Source organism: Rhinolophus ferrumequinum, chromosome 21 (assembly GCF_004115265.2).
Source record: "Rhinolophus ferrumequinum isolate MPI-CBG mRhiFer1 chromosome 21, mRhiFer1_v1.p, whole genome shotgun sequence".
Classification (NCBI taxonomy): Eukaryota; Metazoa; Chordata; class Mammalia; order Chiroptera; family Rhinolophidae; genus Rhinolophus; species Rhinolophus ferrumequinum.
The window spans coordinates 53,924,914-53,952,008 of NC_046304.1; the positions used below are offsets into that span (position 1 = coordinate 53,924,914).

General features: G+C 49.9%; 1 protein-coding gene across 2 annotated transcripts in view; it reads left to right on the top strand.

Annotated features, from left to right (window-relative positions):
- Positions 1–27,095, top strand: part of RPTOR (regulatory associated protein of MTOR complex 1) — a 290,023-nt gene that overhangs the window by 146,720 nt on the left and 116,208 nt on the right. For both annotated transcript variants that reach the window (XM_033089438.1, XM_033089439.1), the window contains exon 7: positions 21,389–21,448. In XM_033089438.1, coding sequence (XP_032945329.1) covers positions 21,389–21,448 — 60 coding nt within the window. The remainder of the gene's footprint in view (positions 1–21,388; positions 21,449–27,095) is intronic.

Sequence of the window (27,095 nt, forward strand, 5' to 3'; positions counted from 1 at the left end):
GCATAAAAATCATCATGAATAGCAATCTCTCATCCACAGGACACGTATTTTAAACAAAATACTTGAAAGGTTTAAAATCAAAGGATGAAAGAGGAAACATATGAACCAAAAGAAAGCCAGAGTGAGAATTTTAATGAGTCAAAGCAGAATCTGAGATAAAAAATATTGAAAAGGACAAAGAAAAATGTTTTGTCGTGGTGAAATGAGCAGGAGATGAAGACGTACTGAGCATGACTGTGCGTCTAACAACGTGGCCTTGAAGTTTGCCAGCTGAGAACTGAAAGAACATGGATGGAAGTAGATAAGTCAGGAGATAGATACGAGATACTAAGTTGATAAAAGGTAAGCAAAATAGGTAGTAGTTTAATAACAGGATTCATTGGCTAGATCTAAGGGAGGCAGACAGGACAACATACCCAACAAACACAGAAAACGCATTGTTTTTGAGTGTAGGTGGCTCACTCACAATAACAAACTGTGTACGAGGCTGCGAAGGGCGCGTGAGTGATCTGAGAGCCGTCCCACCAGCCTGGGAGACGTGGACTGCCGTGGCCCTGCTTTCAGGAGAAGCTTGAGGTGCGTGGGTTGCAACTGGTAGCGTCAGGATTCAGACCCAGTGCCCCCCCGATCCCAGAGTGACACTCAGAACGGCTGCCATGTCCTGCCTGTCTCTGTGATGACGGGCTTCTCTCGTCTGCTGTAATTTTCTCCTTGTCTTACCCTTTTCACTTTAGCGGAGTTTCAGAGGAAGCTGAGATCCATGTGTATGTTTGATCCACCACGTTTATGCAGAGGTCGTGGGACTTACTGAACTTGGTAAAGGCTGTACCATGCTCTTTAGAGAACACGCTTAGTGGAGAAACTTGAGAGTCCAGGATTCTCTCTGGCATTGCTGCAGTGTTAGAAGTCGTGGCTGTCAGTAAGACAAGATAAGTAAATAAGTAGTAGAAGAAACAAAAATTTATAATGATCTGTGTCGAGCATGGGTCGTCTGTCACATTTCATCGATTCTGGGATGCATATCTTCACGTTTGAACATCTGAGACCTAGTGCCATGTTACAGTAAATAACATCCCTGTCTAACTGGCAGCACCTTTCCTTTCTTAGTGGTACATAGAAGTGCTTGCCAAAGCTCACTGGGACATGTGCACTGTAGCTTAGTGAGATAACTAACTGAATGTTTATCTCTAGGGAGTCACGGGTGACCTGTCCTATAGGCAACAGGCAAAATTACTGAACTAGCTTTACTGTGCCAGCAGGAATTGATCTTAAAATCATAATGGTAGTTATGGATTGCAATTAGAAAAGTCTAAAACTTAAGGTCTTTCTCTGTGAGAGAAGAAAAAGACAAGCACATTAAGCTCTAAGTAAAAGAAAGGAAATTATAGAGAAGAGCAAAAATAAACAAAATAGAAAAGATATCAGAAAAATCAAGAAAACCCATAAAGCTAGACAATCGTTTTAGAAAAAGTTCAGTAAAATTTTTAAAACTCTAGTTAGAATGATCAAGAAAAACATAAAGAAGACACAAATTACATCAGAAATGAAAGAGGGAGCATCACTACAGATCCCACAGGCATTAAAAGGATGATAAAGGAATTCTTTTAAGTGTAAAGAACTGTATGCCAATAAATTCTACATCTTGGGTGAAATGGATGAATCCTATGAAAGACACAGATGACCAAACCTGACACCAGAAGAACAAGAAAATCTGGATAGTTTATATCTCATAAAGGAATTTAATCCCTTAGTTAAAAGCCTCACAAAGAAAAGTCCAGGTGCTGATATCTTTACTGATGAGTTCTCTCTAATGTTTAAGAAAGAAATAATGCCAATCCTTATTTAAGCTCTTTCAGAAAACCAAGTTGGGGGAACATTTCCTATCCCATTCTAAGAAGCTAACTTTATCCTGAAAATCAAAATCAGACAAAGACTCCGCAAGAAAAAGAAACAAAAGAACCTACAGATCAAGATCCCTCGTGAATACAAATAATAAAAATTCTTAACAAAATATTAGCAACTGAAGCCAAACAATGTAGAGAAAAGCTCAAGTGTTATGATCAAGTAAAGTTTATCTCAGGAACACAAGGTGAAAATCAAGAAACGTAATTCAGGGGAGGCTGGATGGCTCAGTTGGTTAGAGTGCGAGCTCTCAACAACAATGGTTTCTGGTTCAATTCCCGCATGGGATGGTGGGCTGTGCCCCCTGCAATTAAAGAGTACAAATGGTGCCTGGACTCGGAGCTGATGGGCCCTGGAGAAGCACACTGTTCCCGATATTCCCCAATAAAATTAAAAAGAAACGTAATTCATTGTATTAGCAGAATAAATGGCAAAAAAACATAATTATCTCAACAGACGCGTAAAAAACATTAGACAAAATTTAATACCCATTCATGAAGAACTGATTCTGCAACCTAGGAACAGAAGAGGACCTTCTCGAGCTCCCAGGAGGCATCTGAGAAAAGTTGTGTAGTTCATGTTGTACTTACAGTACAACATGAAGCCTAGACGTTTCCGCAGAAGGTTGGGACCCAGGCTCACTCACCACTGCTGTTCAGTATTGTTCTGAAGGCACAGCCAGTGCAGTAAAGCTAGGAAAAGTAAAAGGACAAAGAAGGGGAACTCTCACAGACAACGTGCTTATGTGGAAAGTCACGAGAAGCCTACAGAAAGTCACTGGCCCTGCTAATGCATTTTATCAGGGTTCCAGGAGAGAAGACTAGTACCCCAAATCAGCTGTATTTCTATGTAGTAGTAACAGTTGGAAATCGAAAATTTAAAAATAAATTGTTTGCTGTGGCGTCCAGATTCTGAAATACTCGGGGATGAGTGTAACAAAATAAGTGCAAGACCTGTGCACACAAAAGTAGAACATTGCAGAGAGAAATCAGGGACCAGACCATACTGTGCTCGTGGAGTACAAGACTATATTTTAAAATATTAATTCTGCCCAAGTTGATCTATAAATACAGTGCAATCCCAAATCAAAATCCCTTTTTTAAAAAATTGACAAGTTGATTTTTAAATTTATATAGAAATGCAAAGGGTTGAGGCACAACAATTTTGAAAAAGAGGCACATGGTTCATTTCAAGATTTGCTATGAAACTACAGTCATCAAGGCTGTGGTGGTGGCATAAGGAAAGCCGTCGACAGCAGTAGGACGGAGGACAGAGCCGAGAAGTATAAAGACCACGTGTGAGATACATGGTACTTGATTTTGGACAAAGGTACCGGACAATTCGTTGGAGCAAGGATTGTGCTTTCAACAAATGGTGTTGGAACAACTAGCTATCCACACAGGAAAAACAAAACCCCAACCCTTATTTTACACTATACAGAAAAGTTAGTTTCTGATCTTCTACATATAAAAGATGAAACTGTAAAACTTGTAGATGATATCCTGGGATAAAATGTTCACAGTTTCTTAGACGTAACACAAACAGCACAGACCATTAAAACTGATACATTGAAGCTCATGAGAATTAAAAAGTGTTCTTTGATAGACACTGTTAAGACAATGAAAAGCAAGCCACGAGCTAGTTGAAAAGACTTACGTCTCCGACAAAGACCTGTATCCAGAATATATAAAGAACTTTAAAAACGCAATCATAAGAAGACCCCGAATTTTAAATAAATGGCCACATGGCTGGAATGTACGCTTGAGAACGAAGCTGGATGAGTAGCTGGTGGACGCAGAAAAGGTGCTCAGCGTGTTGCCCGAGTGCAGAGTCCCTGGAACCGCTGTGCGTTGCCGGTGGGATGCAGACGAGTCCACCACCTTGGCAAACAGTTTAGCAGTTCCTAGTCATGTGGATACACACACAGCATACAACCCACCAGTTCCTCTCCTTGTATTTACCCAGGAGGAGCAAAAACACACGTCCACACGATGTGCACGTGACTGTTCACATTCAAGGTGTCTCATGTTAGAAATCCACAGACCAGACACACAGCCCTTTGCAAAATACCTGTATTTTAAAATCATGTCTCCTTTGATTCCTTTTTACTATCAGCTGATCCCGTTAGCATGCTATCCCAAGCCTCACTGTAATTAGCAATGGTAAGAAACCCTAAGAAGTAATGTTTAGAATTGCTGCCTAATTACTGACCCATTTGACCAAATTGTAGGCACCTGGGGCGTTTCGAAAATCAGGTTATTTCCCTAAGAAAAGTATTTTCTTCAATGATATTTTTTAAGGGCAGGTTGCCTTTGTATTTTTGGTTCCTGTTGGGGATTATTTGTCTTCTAGTAATTTAGTGTTGGCTCACACTCTCTCTTCTCCTTCAGTGTTTATCTAACAAGAGAACCCTGAGCACATTATCTCAAATGGAATCTCTCCAGGCAGTTTCATGAAGCCAAGAATCTTTTGTCAGACTTTGAATGCACCAGTATGTAATGTGTGTGGAAAACTCAAGGGTAGGAAGTGTGTACAGAATATTCTTTTAACATAACAGGCGTGTTCAGAAGAGAATAAACATTATGTGCAGCTCGGCTCACAGTGGGGCTCTTACAGCCACGGCCTTATTCGTATAATTCCAGGAAATCAACTTTGGGGAAATAACGCCCATCAGAGCGCGTTCCACCCCCAGCAGCCCCACTCCTCCCCTCTACCCCACCTCCCACTTACCTGCAGCCAACGGAGGAAAGCCATCTGTGTGCGTCACCACTGTGCTCCAAACCCGTTTGAAATCATACCTGCAGAGCAAGTGCAGTATGTCACATTCTAGGAAGCAAGGACCTGTTAACTGTTTATTTCCCTATTTGTGTCCTAGTAAACTTCTGGGCATTTTCATGGCACTTTGAGTTCTTGTTTGATTTGTGTGCCTAAGTGTACAGGCGCCCACATGCGTAATCGGTCGTGTTAAGTCATGTGGCTTTGAAAAGGCTTAATGTGAGCAGCTGCACATTTACCAGTGGGCATTCATGACCCTGTGGAATAAAAAGCAGTCGTTAGATTGGTGCTGAATTGGACCGTGTGTCGCATCAGCCATTTCCCTTTTACTCGTGCTAAGGTGGGAGTGACGGCCCCTCTTAAATAGCATCTTCTGAGTACCAGAGCACGTGACCAGGTAAACCGTGTCGGTGGAGGCACGGTGTCCTCAGGACACGGTCAGAGTCGGGGGAGGCAGGGGCTTCTCAGGTTGTTCTGATGCCCTCCTGCCATTAAAAAGTAAATCAATAAATAACAACCAAGTTAAGCAATGGGGTTGCAGTGGGTGGAGGTGACATTCCAGGCAGAGCAGGTCCAGGGGCTGAATAAGTGAGGCGAGGCTTTTGAGGTCCACTCTCTGTCATGAAGCTTAGTTGAGCCTAGAAGGAAAGAAAGGACAGTGTCTAGACTTTCGGCCTCAGGTGGGGCGGGTGGGCTCTGGTCGGCTGCGGGGGTTTTCTGTTGCTGTATTTTTCTGTTTCCATCGTTTTCCTGTAGGTGTGAGAGGCTTGCGCAGGTCGCACGCTGAGAGGAAGGCACATCACAGGGTGGGGCTTGAAGCAGGAGGGGTCATGTCAGGGCTTGGTCACCATGGCTGAGGTTGCCCAGAGAAAGCGTACGTGCAGAAGGGCCCAGAATGCGTGCCTGGGAGCACACGCGTCCAGAGTGGAGGAGAGACGCCGGCCGGAGAGAGAGCACAGCCGCAGCGCCCGGAGAGGAGGGGTGTCCGGGCGGGAGAGGGTACCGGGCACCGAGAGTCCCCTGAGGACTCGGCAGGGCTGAGGGTTGGGAGAGGACCCTGAAGTTGGCAGTGGGAAGTCACTGGCCACCTCGACAGCTCTGGGACAGCGGCTGGAGTGGCGTTGCAATGCGCTGGATGACTTGGGAAAGGAGAGGCAGCGTGCGCGTGTGCACTGAAGGAGGCGGAGGGCCGACGGGCAGGACAGATGCTGGCTAAGGGGCACGAGCCGGAGGGAAGGAGGCAGGCGGCTCGTGCCCGTTCCTTGCCTTGTTGTCTCTAAAAGGCAAAGCTGTGTAGCCTGGCAGGAAGGGGTCTTGTAGAGAAGCAAAGGGAAGAGAGGACGTCGTTGGTGGGTACGTCAGAACCACAGATTCAGGCCCTAAGAGCAGGGCGTTTTCCCTCTCAGAAGAATGCAGGCAAGCTTCAGTGCAAAAAGATGCTGCAGGCGGTCATGGCGGTGCCAGCGGAAGGCGGGCGACGCGTGGAGGTTGGCATTAGCATCGGCGGGGCAGCAGCGAGGGTCTGCTGGCACCTGGGAGCCGGGCATGTGGTAGGCCGTCCACTAGCCACACAGCCCCGTGGAAGGAAAGCACAAGGGGGTCCGGGTAAGCACCAGAGCTAACTGAAACCTCGTATTGGGGTGCTCGGTGGCCGACAGCTGGAAGTTGGGGGTTTGGTGACCCTGTAGTTGACGTGGCTGAGAGGGTTGTAGACAGAGTTGGGCTGGAGAAACAAGTGCAGGGACCGTTTGGTTCCAAAACCCGCAGAAGCCAGGGATCTGGAAGGAAGGATGAGGTGGGGTGGGGGCGTGGAAGAGGAGGCTGCCATGAGAGAAATTCAAGATGTCGGGGATCAGAGAGTCCCAGGGTCAGGAGGGCTCCTCGTGCGTGGGTGTCAGGGCCCCTGATGTGGGGATTGGATTCCAGAAGGGAGGTGGTAGGACCCTGAGAGGAGAGGGAGGAAGTGACCAGACTCCAGAGCCGGAGACTTAGGACGGACTTGGAAGAAGCGAGGCTGGGTGGTGAACGTGAGCCGCGGGCGGTGGTGTGACGGGTTGGGTGGGCTCACAGGAGGAGACTAGTCTTCACGAGGAGAAGAAAGCTGAGTGCCTGTGTTAGTGCAGTGGGAAGTCAGGACAAGCTGACCCCACCGCCTGGTGCTGTGCGTTGGTGCACAGTGAGCGTGAGCACAGTCGTGTGGCCCGCGAAGGGGAGGCAGGGCGCCGTTCAGACAGACTTGGAGAGAGTCCCCAGGGTACGGAAGCAGCTGTGTGAGGGGGCAGGCGGGCCAGGTGGCACGCACAGGACGAGGGTGTTGAGAGCGCTGCCCTGCGGGCCAGAGCAGCTGGGGCTGGGCCGAGGGAAGGCACCTGTGGAAGCTTCTAGAGAAGTTGACAGTCAAGGCTGCAGAGACTGCCTGCCCCAGCCTCTGAGAGGCTGACGGAGCTACTGCAGGGCTGGGGTAATCCGGAGGCCCGCCCGGCGGAGGAGGCCTGGCAGGCGGGGCCGTGGGCGTTGGAGGAAGCTGTGTTCAGTTGGTCTAAGCACGGATTTGTAACTTTACCTGCAGACGTCCTGGTGCAAATCGTTTAAGATTTTGCCGAAATTAATTGTAAGAGGAAGGGTTCTGGTGTTTCCATCGGTCGCCATTTTTATTTGAGGATAACGTGTCATCAGTTGTGAACACAGCCTCTGTCTCGCATCATTCGGAAGTTGTGCTGCGGTGTACACGGCTGGTGCCGCGCTAACAGAAGCCCGCACTTCCCCGCGGGAAGACGGCCAAAACACGGGCGATTTACACCTTCTTTCCAGGACGAGTACCAGACAGGCTTCGGTTTTCTTGAGTGTTACATGCGGTCGCAAGCAGGACAGTACGGCTGAGGCTTGAACCACGCGGAGCTGGGGGCCTTGATCCCTCGCTCAGCTGGAAATCCGCAAGTCACTGGACTCCTCGCAAACTTAACCACTGTCGTCTGCAGCTGACCGGGAGGGAGCCTTCCCGTAGCAGTCAGGCCATTAATACTTACTTGTTGTGCGTGTTATATATAATACCACGTTCTTACAGGAAAGTCAGCTGGAGAGAAGAAATCATAAGGAAGAGAAATACATTTATAGTCCTGTCTTTATTTATTGAAAAAAAAACCATCACGTGGACCCGCGCTTCAAACCTGTGTTGTTCCGGGTCAGCTGTACTCCCCGATCAGCTGTCTCTATTGCTCTCATTTCCGTTGCTGCTCCCTCCACCCTGCTCCCCCCCACATAAGTAAAGAGAGAAATAAGAGAGGACATGCAGCAGAGGGAGGGGACACAACGCGGGGGAGCAGTGGCAGCCGCCATGGGAGACGTTAGGACGTGATCGCACGCTGGCATATGCAGCTCGGGGAGAATTTCCCCTGCAGAATCTTCTAGTGTCGGCTGTCCCTCGGCACTCGGGGACAGAACAGATGGACGAACAACTGAGCAGGAAACGGTTCCCTCCGACATTTACGTCTAAGCGCACGAATGTGGAAGAGCCGCGAGACCTAAGGTCATGTGTGCTAGAACCCGGCTGCTAGCTCTCGTGCCACCCACCTTGTTCGCGTTGACGTGATTAGCTACTCAGTAAATGCAAGTCTCTGTCTTTGGTTTTCCTCCCTGACATCACAGGAAAGGCCTAGATCGTTCAGTTTTCCGGAAGCCCTTGTTGGAGTGCGATGGTGTCTGATTTCCTGGTGCTCGGTTGACACGGCTCACGCAGTGACAGCTCGTGGACCTCACCATTCCCAGAGGGACATGCAGCGTGCACGGGACCCCCTTTGCCATGCTCGGGCCCTTCCCAGGGGGCCTGTTTTCCTGTCACTGGCCGGTCAGGACCTAGTCAAGTGTTGGCGCCCATCAGAGGTCCCCATCAGCCGGTCCCATCACTGGCCCGGCTCCATGTCACTCTGCTGTATAGAGCGTGAGTGCTCCGCAGAAGGCAGGGGCCCCATTCTGTTCCCCCCAAAGCACCAGTGCTCCATAACTGGGTATAGCAGCATGTTCCGGAAGTCATTTTTACATTAGCGAAAATCTTTTTTTCTGAAGGGGAAACTAATATTTGCTTCATTTTTTTATGTACCAGGTACAAATTAGGAACATTTTGTTTCTTTTAGTCTCAGTAATTCTGAGCGGATAGGTATATTGTCCTCGTTTTGTAAGTGTGGAGGAGTTGGACTCACCCAGACTCATGCATTTGGCGTTGTGCAGCCAGGCGCTTTCCGACCTGAGACGAGTGGTCGTTCTTCTGATTCTGCCTCTGAGTGAGGACACCTGAGGGGGCTCAGCAAACACAGGCCTGTCGCCATCGCACTTTCCCAGAGTGCTGAGAGGCACGGTCTCCCGTGTCAGAGAACGTGGTGCCTGTGGCCGAATGGGTGGTGCCCGCAGCCCGCCTCCTGCAACCACACTCGGGTCAGCCTTTCCTGACCCTTTCATTGCTCCTGTCAGGGATCTTCACTTGCACTTTGTCACCAAGCCCCTCCGAGGGATTGTTAGAGACGCAGCCTGTGGGGCTTCGTCAGCACAGATGCTCTGGAGATGCAATCCTGAGCCGCGGTCGGGACACTGCGTGGGAAGCGGCGTCTTCCGCCTGCGGGTTTAACATCCAGGTTGGCGTCGAGGCGGAGTCTCCTGCGCGGTGGGGAAACGCGGTTGTTGACAACGTCTCTCCTTTTCACGGGTCAGTTCTTGTTCTTTGTCACTCCCTTGGCAGTTGTTAAGCCTGAGGTTTGTTGCAAGGCCCTTCCTTTATTTTCATTTATGCCTGTACTTTGCCCAAGCCTGGCGATGGGGGCCCTGGTCACGCCGGGTGTGGGACCATTACCGATGCCCAGCCAGGAGTCTGCTGTCTCCACACGCACCCTGCCCTCGTTCTGGGCTGTTGCTGCTAAACGCTGTTCGGTTTTGCTCCTGGCACAGGTCACCCCTCCCAGCAGGAGCTCTGAGCAGAGCGTGGGGATGGATGTGCCACCGTCGGGGATGAGTCCTTGTGGGTCTGCCAGGACGTTGTTCTTTCTGGAAGAGAAGCACTTGGCACCTTGTTGCATGTAGTGTGTGTTGTATGGACCTTGTGTTCGCCAAGTCCCTTCCCCGGCGACAGGCCAGGTTGTCTGGTCAGCGAGCGGCCCATCTGATCAGGCGCGAGTGGCTGCACGTTCTGCCAGCTGCCCGGCTGGCGCTGTGGGGACCCCGTCCAGGGGGCTCCGGCTGTGGTTCATGCTTCGGCGCCCAATTTCCTACCTGTCCTTTCAGAGAAGCACTGACTTTCCCGCTTCTTAGAAACCCCTCAGGTGTTTAAAGGCTTTGATCCTGATGGTGCCGATCACGGACTCCATGCGATCCTGAGGAGCCGGGGCCCTGGGCATGTGGAAACCACTCAGGTCCCTCCGTACCCATTAGCTAGCTGCGTCGCTCCAGAGGACAAGTGCAGGGTGGTGACACTCTTCTCTCCTTGTTACGGAGATGACAAGTGAAGCTGCAGTGTAAGTGCAGGCCTTCATGATACAGGCATAGAATGCTTTCTAGTTTCCAGAATCCTTCCGCACATGCTCCCCGGGCTTTGGTGAGGACCCTTCGACTAGGCAAAGCCATGGAATGCGTCACACCTCACCGCGTTATTGACAGGACCCGGAGGCTTCACGTGGGGCTGCCCAACGGACCGCCTGACCGAGAGCAGAGCTGAGTGGAACCCCGGGTCTTCCAGGCCCAAACCCGGCATCCTTTCCACAGTCCATGCTGCCTGCCTTAAACACACGAGCTGGTGTTCCTGCGTGGTATTGTTTTAGTTGACGTCGTTCCACAGTTCACATCGGAACCAGCTTTCCTTCGGGGACGCTGCAGACCTCGGGGACCTGGCAGAATAGAATAGCATGTGACATGGTGTTGGTGTCAACTTGGTCCTGCAGTGTTTACTGAAGTGTCATCATTTGCAGGGGCCTGTACGGGGCCACACGTAACCCAAGGCGTCACCCAGTGTCCTCCAGACACTTAGAATCCCGCCCCCCTTCTCCCCCACCGCAGGGGAAGTTTCCAGCTCCTTGCCTTGTCTCCTTTAAAGGGCGTCGTCCCCACCCAGTCCTCTCGGCTGCTTGTCCTCGCACTTGCTCCTGGACCCAGTATCTGTCCGTCCATCCCTTTCTCCTTGAGCCCCCACCCCGCCCTGTGGTGGGAATCTGCCCAGCAGCACGCCTGGTGCTCCCTCAGCTGAGCCTTGTGTCCCTGCCACCAGCCTGAGCTGGGAGCATGGCGACACCTAGCCACAGGCGTGGGGCCAAGACTGGAGGACGCATCCCTGCAGAGCAGGAAATGGAAAAGCCTTAGTTCTCTCTCGCTTTCAGCCGTTTTCCCTGTGCTGCTTTACCAGCGTTTTCTTCTGTTGTTTTCCCCGCCCTCTTTTCTTAGTCTTCTGTTTCCTTCCCCTCTATCAGGCCTCTGGAGTCGTTTTCTTCTCCCCGGCCTCCTCGGGGTGTTTGAGCAGGTGGAGCACAGCTGAAATGCAGCAAAAACAAGGGGGCAGAGCAGGCTGCACTTCCCTGAACACCACGCTTGTTTCCACCTGAAAACCATGGCTTCTCACTGGCCCACCAGAGTGCAGGCTCACGGGGTCGGAGGTGAAAGGGCAAGCGACCTGGAAATGCAGGTCATTACAAGGATGCTACAATGAGCCCTTGTTTTCGTCTTAATTGATTACACAGATCATGTTATAATAGTAAACAGTGAAAAGGAAAAGTGGAAGGAAAATACCCAGAATTCCACTTGGCTGATAAATCAACTGTTTTTGTTTTCCCATATTCCTTTGTGTTTTTCTTCATATATGCACATACTTTTACTTGATTGGAATTACATATGTTTTGTATTTTATTTTTAAAATTGAAGATTATCATTTGTATTGTATTTTCAAATTTAATATTCGATCACATTCACAGACATTATTGCTTAAGCATTTCCCTATTATTATAAAAGTGTTTGCAGGCATTTGCTTGTTTTTTACCTGCTTGTCTTTCTAGTGCATCACAGAACTTTTCCTTAGTCTGGATTATTTCTTAGCACATTATTTCCAGGAATGGGACCTTCACCAAAGGGTTGAACTAATTTACACTGCCCCAAATCACAGATACGTGCAACTGTCATTCTCAACACTATTTTATTGTCAGAGAGAAAATGTACCTTACTTTTCATACATATTCTATGGGTTCTGTGAGTCGCTGTGAGAAAGGACCGGTATTACAGGTCGGGTCATGACGACGGTGTCCTCGGCCCCAGAGTGGTGGGAGGTCCACAGTGACATCTGGACCAAATCTCGTGGTAGACATGCGTGCAGTTACTGATGATAAAGAGAAGGGCTGATCCGAGTCCAATGTAGGAAGAGTGGAAAAAAGTCTCGGGCAGCATCACTCTGAGTTATTAATAACACATTATTAAGCAATTCTAAATTGGTGTCTGCCATCATCCCTCGGTATCCACTGGGCGGGGGCTGGGGGGTTGGTGCCAGGACCGCCACGGATACCAGAATCCTTGGACGCTCAAAAGGCGTAGCCAATGGTATACCATGGCCAATGGTAGTATTTGCATACGACCAACACATATCCTCCCGTACACTTTAAGCCATCTCTAGATTACTTATACTACCTAATACAATGTAAGTGCTATGTAAACAGTTGTTACACTGTATTGTTTAGGCACCAGTGACAGGAAGAAAAGTGTAAGTTCAGGACAGAGGCAGCCATCAGAGGCCTAACTACATAGTATATACACATCAGCAACAACGTAACATTTTTTCCCCAAAATATTTCAATCCGCAGTTGGTTGAATCTGCAGATGCAGAAGCTGCAGATATGAAGGCGGACAGCATATCAATTCCATGTTATTTCAAATTGCTGATAATCATTTTTAATACAGTTAAAAACTTGAGTTATACGAGCAGGAATCCGACAGAACACTTTTCTCACGTTGCTGTGAGGACATCATTTCTCTTACTGTTTGTTCTGCCCCCAGAGAGAGAGGAGGAGGCCTGGGGACGTGCGCACCAGGTTGCCCCGGTTGCCGGAACCTCCCCAACCCCGTGTGGGGACTGGCCCCTAACCAGTCAGGCCACAGCTGCGCCCCTGCAGGGTGGGCTGGGGAGGAGCGCGGAAAGGGCTGCTTCGGGGTCTCCTCAGGGGTTGCGAGAGCTCCACGATGTTGCCACAGTGCAGACTGTTGTATGGTGGCACCTCGTCTCGGTCCTTAGCTGTCCTTTAGCGAGAGGGGTCACTGCAGGGGAGCCAGGGCACAGGGCCTGTGCAGCAGGACTGGCTGTAACGTAATGCTTCTCCACAGCCAGACACCTGGGCGGCAGCCGGCCCTGCCCCGGCGTCACCCAGGGGGAGGGATCGCTGGGAGGTGACCTTTCTTCTCTCGACTCAGAAGCATTTCTCTCCGTCACCTGCTCACATCTCCTTGCCCTGAAGGTTAGAGAACGTACACTTCTTTATTTTCACTTAACTTTCTAGCTCGGTAGAGTATGAAGTCTTTTTTATTTTTTTTTTACCATTTTAAAACTGAGATAAAACTAACATACCATAAATCACTATTAAACCATTTCAAAATATAAAAGTCAGTTGCCTTTTAGCGTATTGTAATGTTATGCAGCCATCACCGCCATCTAATTTCACAGTGTTTTCAGCCCCTGGAATAAAACCCCACCCCCATTAGCAGTCGCTCCCCATTTCCCGCTTCCCACCTCTGACAACCGTCAACCTATGTCTGTCTCCAGGGCTTTGCCTGTTCTGCACATTTCCTGTAACTGGAATCGTACCATATCTGTCCTTTTGTGTCTGGCTTCTTCGACTCAGCATGTTTTCTCGGTTCATTGGGTCGCAGTGTGTCAATGCAGCACTTCACTGCTTTACGGCTGAATAATAAATAGTCCACGTGTGCAATACCCCACTTAGTTATTCCTTTCATTCGCTGGTGGACAGGACCTTTGAGTTGTTTCACCTTTTGCGATTGTGAATAGGTGTGCTCGGAATGTTTGCATAGAGGTTTCTGTGTCAGCGTGTTTTGCATTCTCTTGGGTGTTTACCTAGGAAAGGGCATTTGTGGGTTCACGTGGTCACTCTGTTTAAGGTCTGAGGACCAAGATGGTTTTCCAGCGTCTGTACCACCGTATGTCCCCACTGCCAAGGCACCAGGGCCCCGATTTGTCTGCATTCTTGAGACCACTGTTACTATGCACCTGTTCAGATCCTTTGCTTTTTTAAACTTGTATTGATTGTCTCTTGTTGAGTGTAAGAGTTGTTGATGTATTCTAGGTACGTATCAGGTACATACTTGCAAATCATGTTTGCAAATAGTTTTCTCCCGTTCTGTGGGTTGTCTTTTCACTTCCTGATAGTGTCCTTTGATGCAAGAAAGTTTTTCCTTTTGATGAAGTCCATTTTATCTAGTTTTTCTCTTGTTGCTTCTACTTTTGATGACGTATTTAAGAAACCATTGCCTCATCCACAGTCGTGAAGATCTACTTGTCTGTATTTCCTTCTAAGAGTTTTGTAGTTTTAGCTATTACACTTAGGTCTTTGATCCATGGAGCTGATTTTTGTCAGTGGTGTGTGATGACGTCTTACAGAGAAGCATACCTTGGACTTGAATTTGAGCCTGTGTCCCACAGGAATGACTTGGAATTGTGTGAGGCCAGGTGAATTCGGAGGTTGAAGACTCTTTGCTTAGCATGTGCTGTGTAGGGCCCGATTTGTTAGGACTGGGGCTGGAGCTCATTTACTATGTGGAATATTAAAATGTTAATTCTGAATTTCATCCATTGGGAGGAGATAAAACCTGAGACCATTTGTACCTCCTCCGTAAATGTTTGATATTTTAAAGGATGATTATGTAACAACTCTGAAAAGTGTTTTTTCTGTTCTGGATTAATCAAATTGCCAACATAACTTTAAAACCGCAGAGAATCACACTCTTTCTCGTCACAGAATGTCAGGACCAGACACTTCCGTGCTGCTTGTACTAGGAACAGATATGAGGGTCCTGTTTTTAATGACAGGTGAAAATTGGTGTCAGACAGAAAATCACCCTTCTGTAGCGTGTGGAACTTCCTCTCCTCATTCTGTATTCTTCCCAAGCAAACAGAGAGTCAAGGCCATGCAGGAGGAAGGTCATGGGCCTTCTTGGGGGTTGTGATTCGAAAGTAGCAGAAAAATCGCGAAAAACCATCTTCATGTTTTCATTTCTTCCATGGTAATGTTACTGTGGTTTGTGCCTTCATCACATTCTCCACGTTCGTCCTACGATTTTCAGAATGCTCAGGAGGAGGTCTTGGGGGAAGGACAGACCGTGGACTCACGAGGCCAGAGGCAGGAGGAGGGGCGCTGGCTCCGGACTGGCCCCGCGTGGCCGGGACCACTCTCCCGTGGCTGAGTAAGGAACAAGCCTTCCCGCGCGCCCTGCCCCTGGTCACCGGAGAAGCGGCGCCATGAATTTCCATGGAAAGACCGTACCCGCGGGACTAGGCATGGTGTGTCGCGATAAACAGGGCATAGAGGTTTTCCCATAAAAATACCAACCTTATCCACACAAACACATGACAATAAATCACAGGACGCCGTGGCTGTCTTCGAGTTGTACACTCACTCCGCATCATTCTCTCCACGGGGGCTGGCCGCTGGAATTGCTGGCTCTGCCCCCGGCCCCCCCACCCCCGCCCTGTGACCCTCGTGGGGGCGCTGCGCTCGGGGACACTCCTCGTAGGCGTGTGTCTTCCTGCACGTCCCCTCTCTGCTTCCTGCTTTGACCAGCGCTGACAGGCACTAAACGTGTTCTCTGATGTTGAGAGGAAGACAGTGTAGGTTGGGTCTGAGTTTGGGTCCTGTTGCCTTAGCGCAGTGGGGTGCTGTGGCAGGCAGTGCCGCGCTCAGCCACTTCCCGGTAGGGCGGTTGGGGAGCCTTTGGAACCCCAGCTTTGTCCCTGTGAAATCAGAATGATCACAGCATATAGACCGTCCACAGGAGGCACTCAGCTCGTGATGCTGTGCCATCCTTAACCTCCCTCGCACCCCTGGGACCCGCGCTGGGTGGCCTGAGTCAGGAGGAGGCGAGGGAACCAGGCATGGGGAGCCGCAGGGTCCAGCTCCAGTCACAGGAGCTCTGGTCAGCTCACAGCGTCGGCCCCTTCCCGCGTTTCACGTTGTGCGCTTCTGCCCAGAAGTGATTTCGGGCTTGAATCCGATGCTGCTGCAAAGGTACAGAGTCAGAGAACTCAAATGTCTTCATAGGAAGAACTTTCCAGATTTACATTATATGAGACCAGAAAAGAGGAGCCTTCTCGTGGGTACTTTGAAGAGTCCATTGGCGGGCGCTGGCCGTGTGGGAGCTGGAGCGCACCCCGCCGGCGGGGAGGTGGGGCTGGGGCCGAGCCGCGCTCTGACAGCCCAGCCGAGAGGCTCTTCCTAACCAAACTCTCGGCCCCTAGGAGTGTCCTGTCCTTGTGGCGAGCGTGGGTACAGGAAGAAGAATTCATGCCTCGTTGCCCCCGTCCAACCTCTGAGATGCAAGGGCCAAGGGTGCCGATGGCAGGAGGAGCCGTGAGGCTGCGCGGGATCTCTTGGTCTCAGGCCGGTTACAATCCCTTGTGGCTGATTTCTTCTCTCACTCGTACACTGGAGCAGAGTCAGGGCTTGGCTCAGTGCCACCAGTCGCGCAGCAATTCCAGGGTTCTGCAGTGACGTCAGTCTCAGTTCCCTGTAATCGGGACTGACTGATGCCAAAGTGACCATGCACGTGGACGTAGGTCCCAAGCTCTGCTGCTCTCAGCGCATCGCGTGCAGGGTTGTATGGCTAAGGAGGTCAGCTCTTCTGACGCTGTCACTCGGGTGGTAAGTGGTGTGGGGGTTGGTGCTGCCGCCGCAGCCGCCGTCCTTCCTCCCAGGCAGGGGACGGCCCCACGTTGGCCTGCTTCCTCCAGCCCGTGCACACAGGGTGAGTCGTGGCGAGAGTGAACTGGTAGATGTAAAGGAAAGATTGGGGTCAGGGGCATAGCTCCTTATTAATACGGAGAGAACACGTCGGGCGGCGAGAAAGGAATGACAAGAATAAACACGGTGCAGATGGTTGTAACTTCAGTGTTTGGGTCTTGAATTTACAAAGAATCACTTACTGTTTACGTACATTTAACTTTGGGGTCTACCAAGGCCACTCTCCGTCCTGGACAGGGACGGATGAGGGCCTGGCTGTGTGTGTGTGGAAATAACAGGAGCATTTACTGGGAAACCTCCCATTCCCACCACTTACCCCATTTTCCCTTTTCCTGGGGTACTTGGTTCCCTGGGAATCATGGCCGGGGCCACCGCCCCTTGGCCATTTCTCAGCATCACCGCAGGCTTTTATGGCACAGGAAGCTGCCACTCATCCAACTGTGCAGCCAGGCCTCGCTTGTCCTGATTCCTGGCCTAGAAGCTCCTACGGAGAGTCAGCTGTTCTGCCCATTTAAAAGTGGCAGCTATTTAAAGTTTGTAAATTAGGAAAGTGACTTCGACTTTTCTTCTAATAATTCCAAGTGGCATACTTTTTAATTTAGTTACAAACACACTGGTGTCATGTGGGTTTTTTTTTTTTTACCTGCTGGATTAAATAAAATTCCAAGGAATTTGCTTATTTTACTTTTAATGTATTTATTGCCACTTCGAGCTGGCTCCCCAAATTCCTTTTTAAAAAGGAATATTCAGAGCCCAACATCTCTGCACTGTACTTCCAATCAGGACTGGACTAAAGCAGCCGCCTGTGTGAAGCTTCTGGCCGCCAGGTCTGCAGAAGCCCTGGAGGCTCCTGTGCCAGCTGATAAGAGGGACATAGCCACAGCTCAGCTCCCCCACTGGGCATGACCTCAGCTAGGACTCCAGACAGTGAGCAGGCGCATTGGGGGCCGAAATCAAAGCGGGAGTAACAGCCCATGGTGGGGACAAGCCCACCGGTCCTCTGTCCTGTCCTCCAGCCTTGGCCCAGAGGCAGGCCGCATGCTGAGAGCCAGACGTCCTGGAGCCACATCTTCCTGCGTGTTGGAGAGCGCAGGGCAACCCCCCCTCACCCCCACTGGTGTGTTCACCAGCCTGGAAACCTCCAAGCTCCTGTTCAAGAGCTCAGGCTCCAGGTTGCGCAGGCCGGGTGATTCCAGGGCTGCCACCCTGAGTCACCTCCCCAGTATAGAGTCAGGAGTGGCTGAAGGGGTCCCTATGAGCAGCAGGCACTCTTGTCGCTCCAGAAAGGAAGCAGGAAAGGAGATAGCGAATGCTATGTATGTACCCTCAGGGAATGATATAAAAAGAGTCTCTGTGGAAACAAATTGAGATGACAAAATAATACATCAAGATGAACAGAGAGAACCATATGATTTCACTGATACGTGGGATATAAAACTGAAAACGACAGAAGAACAAGACAAACAAATGAAGGAACAAAGACTCATAGACACAGACAGTAGTTTAGTGGTTACCAGAGGGTAAGGGGGGTGGGGGGTGGGAGATGAGGGTAAGGGGGATCAAATATATGGTGATGGAAGGAGAACTGACTCTGGGTGGTGAACACACAGTGGGATTCATAGATGATGTGATACAGAATTGTACACCTGAAATCTATGTAACTTTACTAACAGTTGTCACCCCAATAAATTTTAATTTAAAAAAAAAAGATGAACAGAGAACTAGCAAAGAGAAGGAAAAGTTTAAGAAATCAAACTTAGTTCCAAAATTTAAGTGACCTTAAAATCGGTCAGAAGTAGTGGAGGTATTATAGGAAACAAAAAGCAATAAAAAGTAATGAGAAGCATGAAAACCAAAGATTCAATATACAGATAATTATTCTTGAAACACGGAATGGAACAAACAGTAACAAAACACTGTGTAAGCATCTGCCACATTTCAAAGAGTATAAGCTTCCTTATTCTTTCCAGAAAGTTACCGTGCCTCGGGGGGACCCAAACTTGACAAATGGAGTGTGGCCACAGGCGCAGGCACATGCAGAGGCACACACGTACACACACACACAGGCGCACGCACAGCCCCGACAGACCAGGTCAAAGCCAGCCACCAGCGACTGGCAGCCTGCAGCGTCGACAGAGCGCAGTGCACTTTGGCCAGGAGAGTCATTCCGTAGCTGCTCCGATGACTTCCTGCTGTGCCGCCTATTATCTCATCCATCATCTTAATAGGTGAAAAGAGAAAAGTTGTTTGATAAAATTAAAAATGAACTTAATAAAAACTTATAATAGAAATATGTTTGCATAGGAGACATTTTCTTCTAAACCAGCAGTCGGCACCCTTTCCAGCTCCAGCATTGCGTTTCGTTAATGTAATTAGAATTAAGAGGGGGGTGTTTGCCAACTTCAGTTCATTCAGCAAACCGTCCTGCAAATGTAGTCAGTGTAATAATTGCACGAGAAAACAAAAGGCACACACATTCTAAAGGGAAGGCAAATTAGCGTTATTTATATATGATAGGAATGTGAACTCTGCAAAAAATAAAAATAATAAAACCCTTTAGAAAACTATTAGCAAATCACATGAGTGCTCAGCAAAGTGACTGAGTAGAGAATGATTACGTACATACAGATGAAGACCACAGAAGTCAGACAGGCCCCCTCTGGAGGGCGGGTGGGCGCAGGCGCCGTGGACGGGAGGGCTGTGGGGCGCCCTGGACTGGTCATGTGCTTAACCTGGTGGTGGTTGTGTTGCCTTCCTTTTTTTTTAATTAAAGTTTATTGAGGTGACAATTGCATTTTCAGTGGATTTATAATAGTGTTTGTTTCCCAGTCAATGATTTAGTTATTTTTATAAGTTTAATGTCTTTGTTAACTCCAAAATCTGGTCCGTGATGAATCTGGTTGTACTATTTCTTCTCTTGCTTTTTGATAGGCTGCTGTCCGCTGTGGATGAGACAGTGAAAACTCTGGGTTGTGTTATCTTCCTTCCTCTGAAGAGTGTTGAGCTCTGTTCTTCAGGTGGTTTAATTGGTCTTGTGGTCTCTCGGCTGTGGGCCGGTCGCCTTTGTCTTTGCTCTTTGTTCTGGAGGGTGGCTCAGACTCCTGGTGTATGGTTGTGACTCAGGCATGACCCTTGCCCCAGGGTGGCAGTCAGGGCCCCAGACGTTGACCAGGCCCGGCTGCTCTGGTGGGCTGACGCCCTGTCTGCCCTGTCTGCGTGCACACCGACGAGCGAGTGTTGAATGCCTGCCCAGCATGCTCTCCTTCCAGTTGTCCCCGAGGGCCCTGGCATGTCGCGCCGGGTGTGCAGGACAGGGCTCGGCCCGGGCTCCAGGAGAGCGTGCTGGCCGTTTGGCTCCCTCCTTATTTAGGTGGAAGCGTTCCCCGCAGTTGCTGGCAGCCTGCAGTTCTGATCTCTGACTCTTCAGCACAGGAAGACGGCTGGTCTTGCGCCCTGTACCCACATGCCGTGTGAATTTGGGAGGACGCAGGGGAAAGCTGGACAAGGTGATGTCACCCATAGCTGTTCCTTTAAGGGTCGTGTGCCTTCCGTTGCTGCCTGTTTCCATTCACTCCTTAGTGCTTGCAAATGGTTTTTTTGTGTTTTGTCCAGAGCTTATTATTATTCTTGGCAAAAGGATTACTCTGATGCAGATTATTCTGTCATTACTGGGACCCAGAGGTCCTAGTCAATAAGGACGTTATAAGTAAGAAGACAGACGACACAGTAGCTTGGTTTGCATAGGACACAGAGTTACACTGGAAAATGCATTTCCTCCTGGTCATCTTTCTGCACCCAGAGGCCCTGGTTTACACGAAACTGTTGTCGGAGCTGCACGTGTGCTGGTCCCAGGTCCCAGTGACGTGTGGGAGCGCCCACCAGAGCCATCAAAAAGTGGCACAAACCGGATTTGCTCCGGACGGGGCACGAGCAGCCCACTGAGGCGGCCACAGGTGGCCATCCCTTTGTTTCCTGTGCCCTGTGAGTGAGGTGACACTGGCCGCAGCCACAGCCCAGACGTGGCTCCCTCTCTGCTGGCTGAGCTAGGCTCTCTCCCCGAGGGCCCCCTGCCTGCTGCTGTTTTTTAGAGGGGGCTATTTGTTCTTAATTTTTAAAGCGGGTAAATTAAACGATTTCTCCCACTGTAAATACTAAGTTGCCTTTTTATTCTGTACCATCGATCTGTCCTGCTGGGTGCCCGTAGCCCTGGCAGGAAAAACGAAAGATGGTCTGCTGCCCTGCCAGTCCCTCCCTCTGTGCGTCTGATGCTATGATAATGAAAATGATATCATTGAACTCACTTTTCTTTGTCTTCTCCCATAAATTTCCTTTGTCTGCCTGGAGGCTACTCACCAGTTCTCCTGTCATCCACCCCAGCATACTTGCTTAGGAAGCAAAAAAGAGAAAAGTCCCGTCTGCCCATTATTTAGGTGGAAGCGTCCTTTGTGTGGGGTCCCTGCCCCTCCTGGGGGCTCTGCTTCCTGTCACCACAGACTTGTTTCTCTCCTCCTGCTGAAGACTCACTGCTGAGCTCTGTGGTCCTGCCCGTAGATGGGCCGGCAGTGAGAGTTCCTTTCTAAATCCCAAAGCTGCCGGGATGAGAGGAAGCTGGATTTAGTTTTTCACTCTGCCGATCCCCAGCCCCCGGGTCTCTGCTTTTCTGCAGGACTGCTGCAGTTTCTTGTTAAACATCCATTCCTGTGTGCAATTCACTTTCTTTTCTTTCTCCGCAGGTTTTGCATGCAGAAATGCGTAAGTCTGGTGCCTGGAGTCACACTGGATTTGATAGAAAAGTAAGTAAAGTTGTGAGGGTATGGCTTTCTGGGTGTGGGAGGTGGATTCATCCGTCTGTCCGGTTTCCCTTTTGGTTCTCAGAAGGACCTCTGCCAGCAGGATGGTTCCTTTCATGGGGGTGTGCTCTTTTGTTCTCTGATTAAGGCTGCATTTGGATGTTGCGTTGGTGCTTAGCCTAGGACACAGCTCAATGCGGGGCCAGGTTAAAAGAAAAAGAATAAAAAGCTGAAGTCTTTTAACATGTAACTGCTCCCAGTGCTGAGCCAGAGCAGAGACGTGTCCTGTAAGGGCAGCTGGTCTCCACTCTGACCTCAGCAGTCAGATCGAAGCTCGCCGTCGGCCTTTGCTTCCTCAGCGTCCCCTTAAAATCCTGCAACTTTTCTACATGCGCATGCATGCACGCACAGGCACACACGGACACACGCATTTTATGTTCTAGCTCAGGGCAGGCGCAGCGGTCCAGTCAGGAGCTGTCCTTCGTGACACATTTTAGTTGCATGGCCGTTCCTTGTCCGTGGGCCAGCCTGTCGGCCTCTGACAGTTGAGCCTCGTTAGGTCTGAAATACATGGTGACACTTGACCTGCCTTCTGTTTATTTTTGTGTGTGTTCGTTTGACTCACCCTAATTCATCTAGGTTGTTCTTAAACCATTTCATCTAGAATGAACGTACAAGGTAATTGTTTTCTAAGTCAATATGCAAAATCGTGTTAAAACAGCTGAGGCCTGAATACAATTACGTTAGGTCAGAAAAGCATATGTGCTCCTAGGTTTGTCTCCTACAAACAACTGGCCTGTCATCAGGAGCTGTGCAAGGACATTGCCCCAGATGGCCATTGGGGCCCCCTGGGCCGGTCCTGGTGGCTCGCGGATGGCTTACGCCATGGCAACTGCCCACGTATGATGTGGGATGGTCCAGCAGCTACATTGTCAAATGTAGCAATACACATACCATGTTTCCCCGAAACTAAGACCTAGCCGGACAGTCAGCTGTGATGCAGCTTTTGGAGCAAAAATTAATATAAGACCCGGTCTTACATTATATCATGTTATATCATAGCATATCATATCAGACCCGGTCTTCTATTCTATTCTATTATATAAGACCCGGTCTTATAGTAAAATTTATAAGTATAAAAATTACTTACACTAATTTTTGCTCCAAAAGACGCATTAGAGCTGATGGTCTGGCTAGGTCTTATTTTCAGGGAAACGCGGTAGTAGGATGCCAAGAATATTTTTTAGCAATGCACACACTGTGTGTGTGAAGACACACAAAAAAGGCATGAAATGGTGGAGGTCACGCTGGGCAGGAAAGTGGAATTTGAGCAAAGGGGGACAGAGCAGTGTTAAGTGACTGATTTTTTTGCCGTCTTTTAAAATTTTTTACAAGAATATGGACGTGTAGAATACATGTACAACTAAATTTAAAAGGCACAGTCAAGAAAATATGATTAGGACACCTGCAAACAATTCATTAAGTGTAATTTCTCCCTTTTAGTTTTGAATGAATGTTGAGGAAGTCATGTGACTCGTCACTGCATCTATTTACTTTGGGATGTTTCTGTTCACAAGCAAAATGGGCTATTGTGACAAGAAGGAACTAGCCTGACGGATCGGTACCAGCAGGGCCAGTGGGAAGGTCTGGCAGCCCCGCTGTTCGAGTTGGTCTTGGTCTTCGCAGAACCAGCCCTTAGCTGACCATGACCTTGAAGCTTTGTGAGGTGCTGTGGGCCCAGGTAGGGGTGCAGGGATGAGGTGTGTTGATAGATTAGGCTGGGAGGTGGGGGTTCTGTGGGTCATGATTGGGAACCAGTGGTAGAGCTGCATTTAGGGGACCAAAGGTGTCACATCCATCAGCACAGCCGAAGGCATTTGGCCTGGCACAGACGCAGTGGCCAGAGCAGGGACCGCCGTCGCAGGGCCGTCACATTCGCAGTGGTCACTGAGGGCGCAGGTTCCAGAGTCGCCACCCATGTCCCCTCGGTGCGCAGTGAAACACACAGCGGTAAGCAGCTGCTGCTTGCGTCTCCTCACGAAAGCACACGCACTTGCTAGTTCTCTGCACACCGTGAGTGGGGTGTAATGTAATGACAGATGGCGCTGAGCGTGCTTCAAAACCATTTACAGCTGCTGAACACACAGTGTCATCATCAAGAAATATCACATGGAAAAGTTTTTTTAAAAATAAGAAAGCACTAGGTCTGTATGCTCGGCCCATCTGGTTGGCTGGTTCCCGATGAGATTCCAGAGATTCCCGTTGGAACGCCTGTCCCCAGTCCCTGCGGGGCTCCGTCTCTGGGGCCTGTGTGCCTCCGTTTCTAAGTGAGGGCGCGCTCGTCACCATACGTATGGGGCCATCCGTGTAATTTCTCAAGTAAACCCCGTCCTTAAGACTTCGGCACAGCTACATTTTATCACAGCTGGGTTGCTTCTCACCCATTCAGACCATTTGAATTTTTCTAGATTTTTTATTTTTGTGTGCCTGTGACTATCCAGAGCTCCCCCTGTGAATGGGCAGAACTGTGCTCCTCCTGTCCCATCAGGCAGGGCAGGTGGCACAAAGCACGCAGTCAGCCTGCGCCTCCCTGCCTCTCCATCCAGGATGGACGCGTGTGCTGTCCTGGCCCCTCCCGGCCCCCCAGCACCCTCCCCCCACACCCCCCGCTCTGCTCCTGCTCGTTGCATCATGTGGGCCCAGACAGACAGCGTCACGTATGTGTTCTGAGTTCTCAGAGTAAAAAGAGCTTTGAAACTCACATAATTAACAACATGTATGTTCGTGCAGTCACGTAGGTAAGCCCCCTGATTTTACCAGAGAGCAACCTGGCATTCAGTGCAGCCCAGCTCCCTGGCTGGGATTTCCACCCGCAGAGGCGGGGCCGGCCTGGTGACCAGGCCTCGGACGTCTTGCTGTGCTCCTCCCCACACACAGCCCCCGCCCCTTTACCCAGACTTTGGTGTCAGCACCACTAGCTCCCGTCCTGCCACTTTCTCAGGTTTAAAATGTGCACAGCAACTTGACACCCTCAGCACCATCCACAAAAGAAGAAAATTGGTAACTTAGGCTTCATCAAATTTAAAATATTTACTCTCTGAAAGCCCCCACGAAGAGAGCACAAAGTTAAGACTTGGGGGGAACATCTGCAGATCACATAGCTGACCAAGGACTTGTGTCTGGAATATATGGGGCTTTCTCAAAACCCAAAACTTGAGGAAAAACAACCCAATTTAAAAAATGGACAAAAGACGTGAAGAGACACTCTGCCAAAGAGGACTCCCGGATGGCCAGTAAGGAGGGCACATGAAAAGGCGCTTAAATCATTCCCAACGTCAGGAAACGCACATTAAAGCCCAGAGACACCACTGTGTACCTGGTGGGTTGAGTGAAGGGAGACGGTGACAACACAAGGGCGGGAGGCCTGGCGACCCGGGGCAGGGGAAGGCTTACCGCAGATGCAGGTGCAGGGTCGTCACCGCCACTCTGGACGGGGCAGTTTCTTGTACCTGTGCAGACACTGACCGCGTGACCCAGCAGTCCCCCTCCTGGGCATTTGTCCAGAGGAAAGAAAACTATGTTCACACAAAAACCTGTACAAGAATGTGTGCAGTCGCTGTTCATCACCACCCCAAACTGGAAACAACCAAAACGTCCTTGGGGTGGGGGGTGGCGCGTAAACAGACTGGTGTGCGCCAGCACTGCCAGCAGGAGACGGGCAGCCTTGTGATCCCGGTGTGCAGAGAGAGCCACCAGCTCCAGAGATGGCACACGGTCCGATGCCATCTGTGGGACATCCTGGGAGAGACAGACCTGCAGGGTCAGAGGGCACAGGAGTGGATGCCAGGGGATGTTGGGTGGGTGGAGAGCACGTCGCAGTAAAGAGCAGAAGAGGGGATCTGGGGGCGGTGGCGTGTTCAGTGTCCTGGGTGTGGCGGTGACACATCTACACGTACCAAAGCCGTAGGACTGTCCCCCAAAAGCCAAGTTACTGGGCGACAGCTTAGGAAATGAAATGAGTGCATAATGTGCGGAGAAAAGAAGCCGTGTGAGAGAGTGTAGGTCAGAATGCTGAAGGAAGCCTGAGTGAACACGGGTAGCGGCTGGGAGGACACGGACCGCGCCTCGGAGGGCAAGTGGCTTTCCCTCCTCCGACCTGCGTTCTGGTGTTTCTGGGCAGAATCCTTGTCTGTCGGTATGAAAACTGCTTGATGAGAGTTGAAAAATAGAAGAAATACCCGTATATGTTAAAATTTTAGCATTTTTCGTCAAGCATGATTTTCCTGAATCCTGTGTCCTTCACAGAAGCACTTAGTGTTTGTCCCTCCCCAGCGCTGAGTGACGTTCTCAGCTCATAAATCCACACGTTCGCTTCTGAAGGTTAACGTGCTGTCCTCTCTTCTCCACCTCCCTGTCTCCGTGCCACGTGGGGCTGCCAGATTGGTCAAATGCTGCAAGTTTGACGGGGTGTGTGTGTTGATTTAAAAAGAAGCACAGTTAACTGTGATTCCCAGCAGGCAGTTTTCAGAATGTCCTGAGTGGGGTGGGAGCGGGGAGGGGGTGGTGCCAACACCGGTCGTGGGAGCCGATGGGCCAGCCAGAATCCTGCCTCGCCTTGGGAGCTGCACTCGCCGGACCCGCCGTCACCTCCGTGTCTGTCCCCGTCCTGTGGGGCATCCCAGGGTCCGATTGAGAAGTGAACGGTGCTGGTAGCTCTCGGTGGGGGTCAGCTGCCCCCACAAACTGTTTCTGCTCCCTGGTGCCGCAGGCAGACAAGTGTTCCCATGGCTGTAGGTTTCAGAGAGGACGAGGAAGGGAAGGGTCACACACCTGCACCGCTCACCACCCGGCGGATGCCGCCACACGTGTGACTGTGAGAGGAAGCATGTCCAAGTCCAGCTGTGCAGTTAAAGCCAATTCCGACTTCAGAGGGGTTTGCGTTTTAGAAAAGCTTCTTGTCCAGACTGACTGGGACAGGCCACAGGTGTCAGGCCGAACACACTTCTCCCTCGGGCACCGAGGAGGGAGCTGCAATGGCAGGATTGTGTGGTTCTGATGGGAAGGATAAGAACGACTCAACTTGGAAACTCGGTCTTTGTTGTGAGAGAATTCTTGGGCATGTGGACTTTGGGTGTGATCCCGAGTTCTCTGAGGACAACTCAGCAAAGTGGGGTTGGGTTGTGACACAGAAGTCATATCCTTCTGAGGTCCCAGGTGGCCCCCTGGGAGCCCCGCAGAGGTTACCCTGGATGCGGGTAGTTGGATTATGTTTCTTTTTTATGCCCAGACAAATTCCAAACTCTAGAATTCTATACACCAGAAAAAACAAGCCCGAAGTAAAGCTCCGGCACACCTGTCACAGCTGTTCCATCTGCTTCTGAGTGAATGCAAGGGCTTCCCTCTCACAGCTCCGGGCAAACTTCTCCATTTAAAAGAAAATGCCATTACTCATTTTTATTAATTCTTAGATTTTTGCCCAAGTATGCTTTGCAGTCTATAGGAGGAAAATTTTCAATAAGCAAATTTGATTTTGCAGTTCTGCCACTCAGCCGAAATGTAGCCCATCTATGTTTAATGGAGTCTTCCAGGCAGCTGTGCTCTCTGTAGTCAGAGAACATTCCGGGGAAAACTGCCTCATTATTCTCACCCA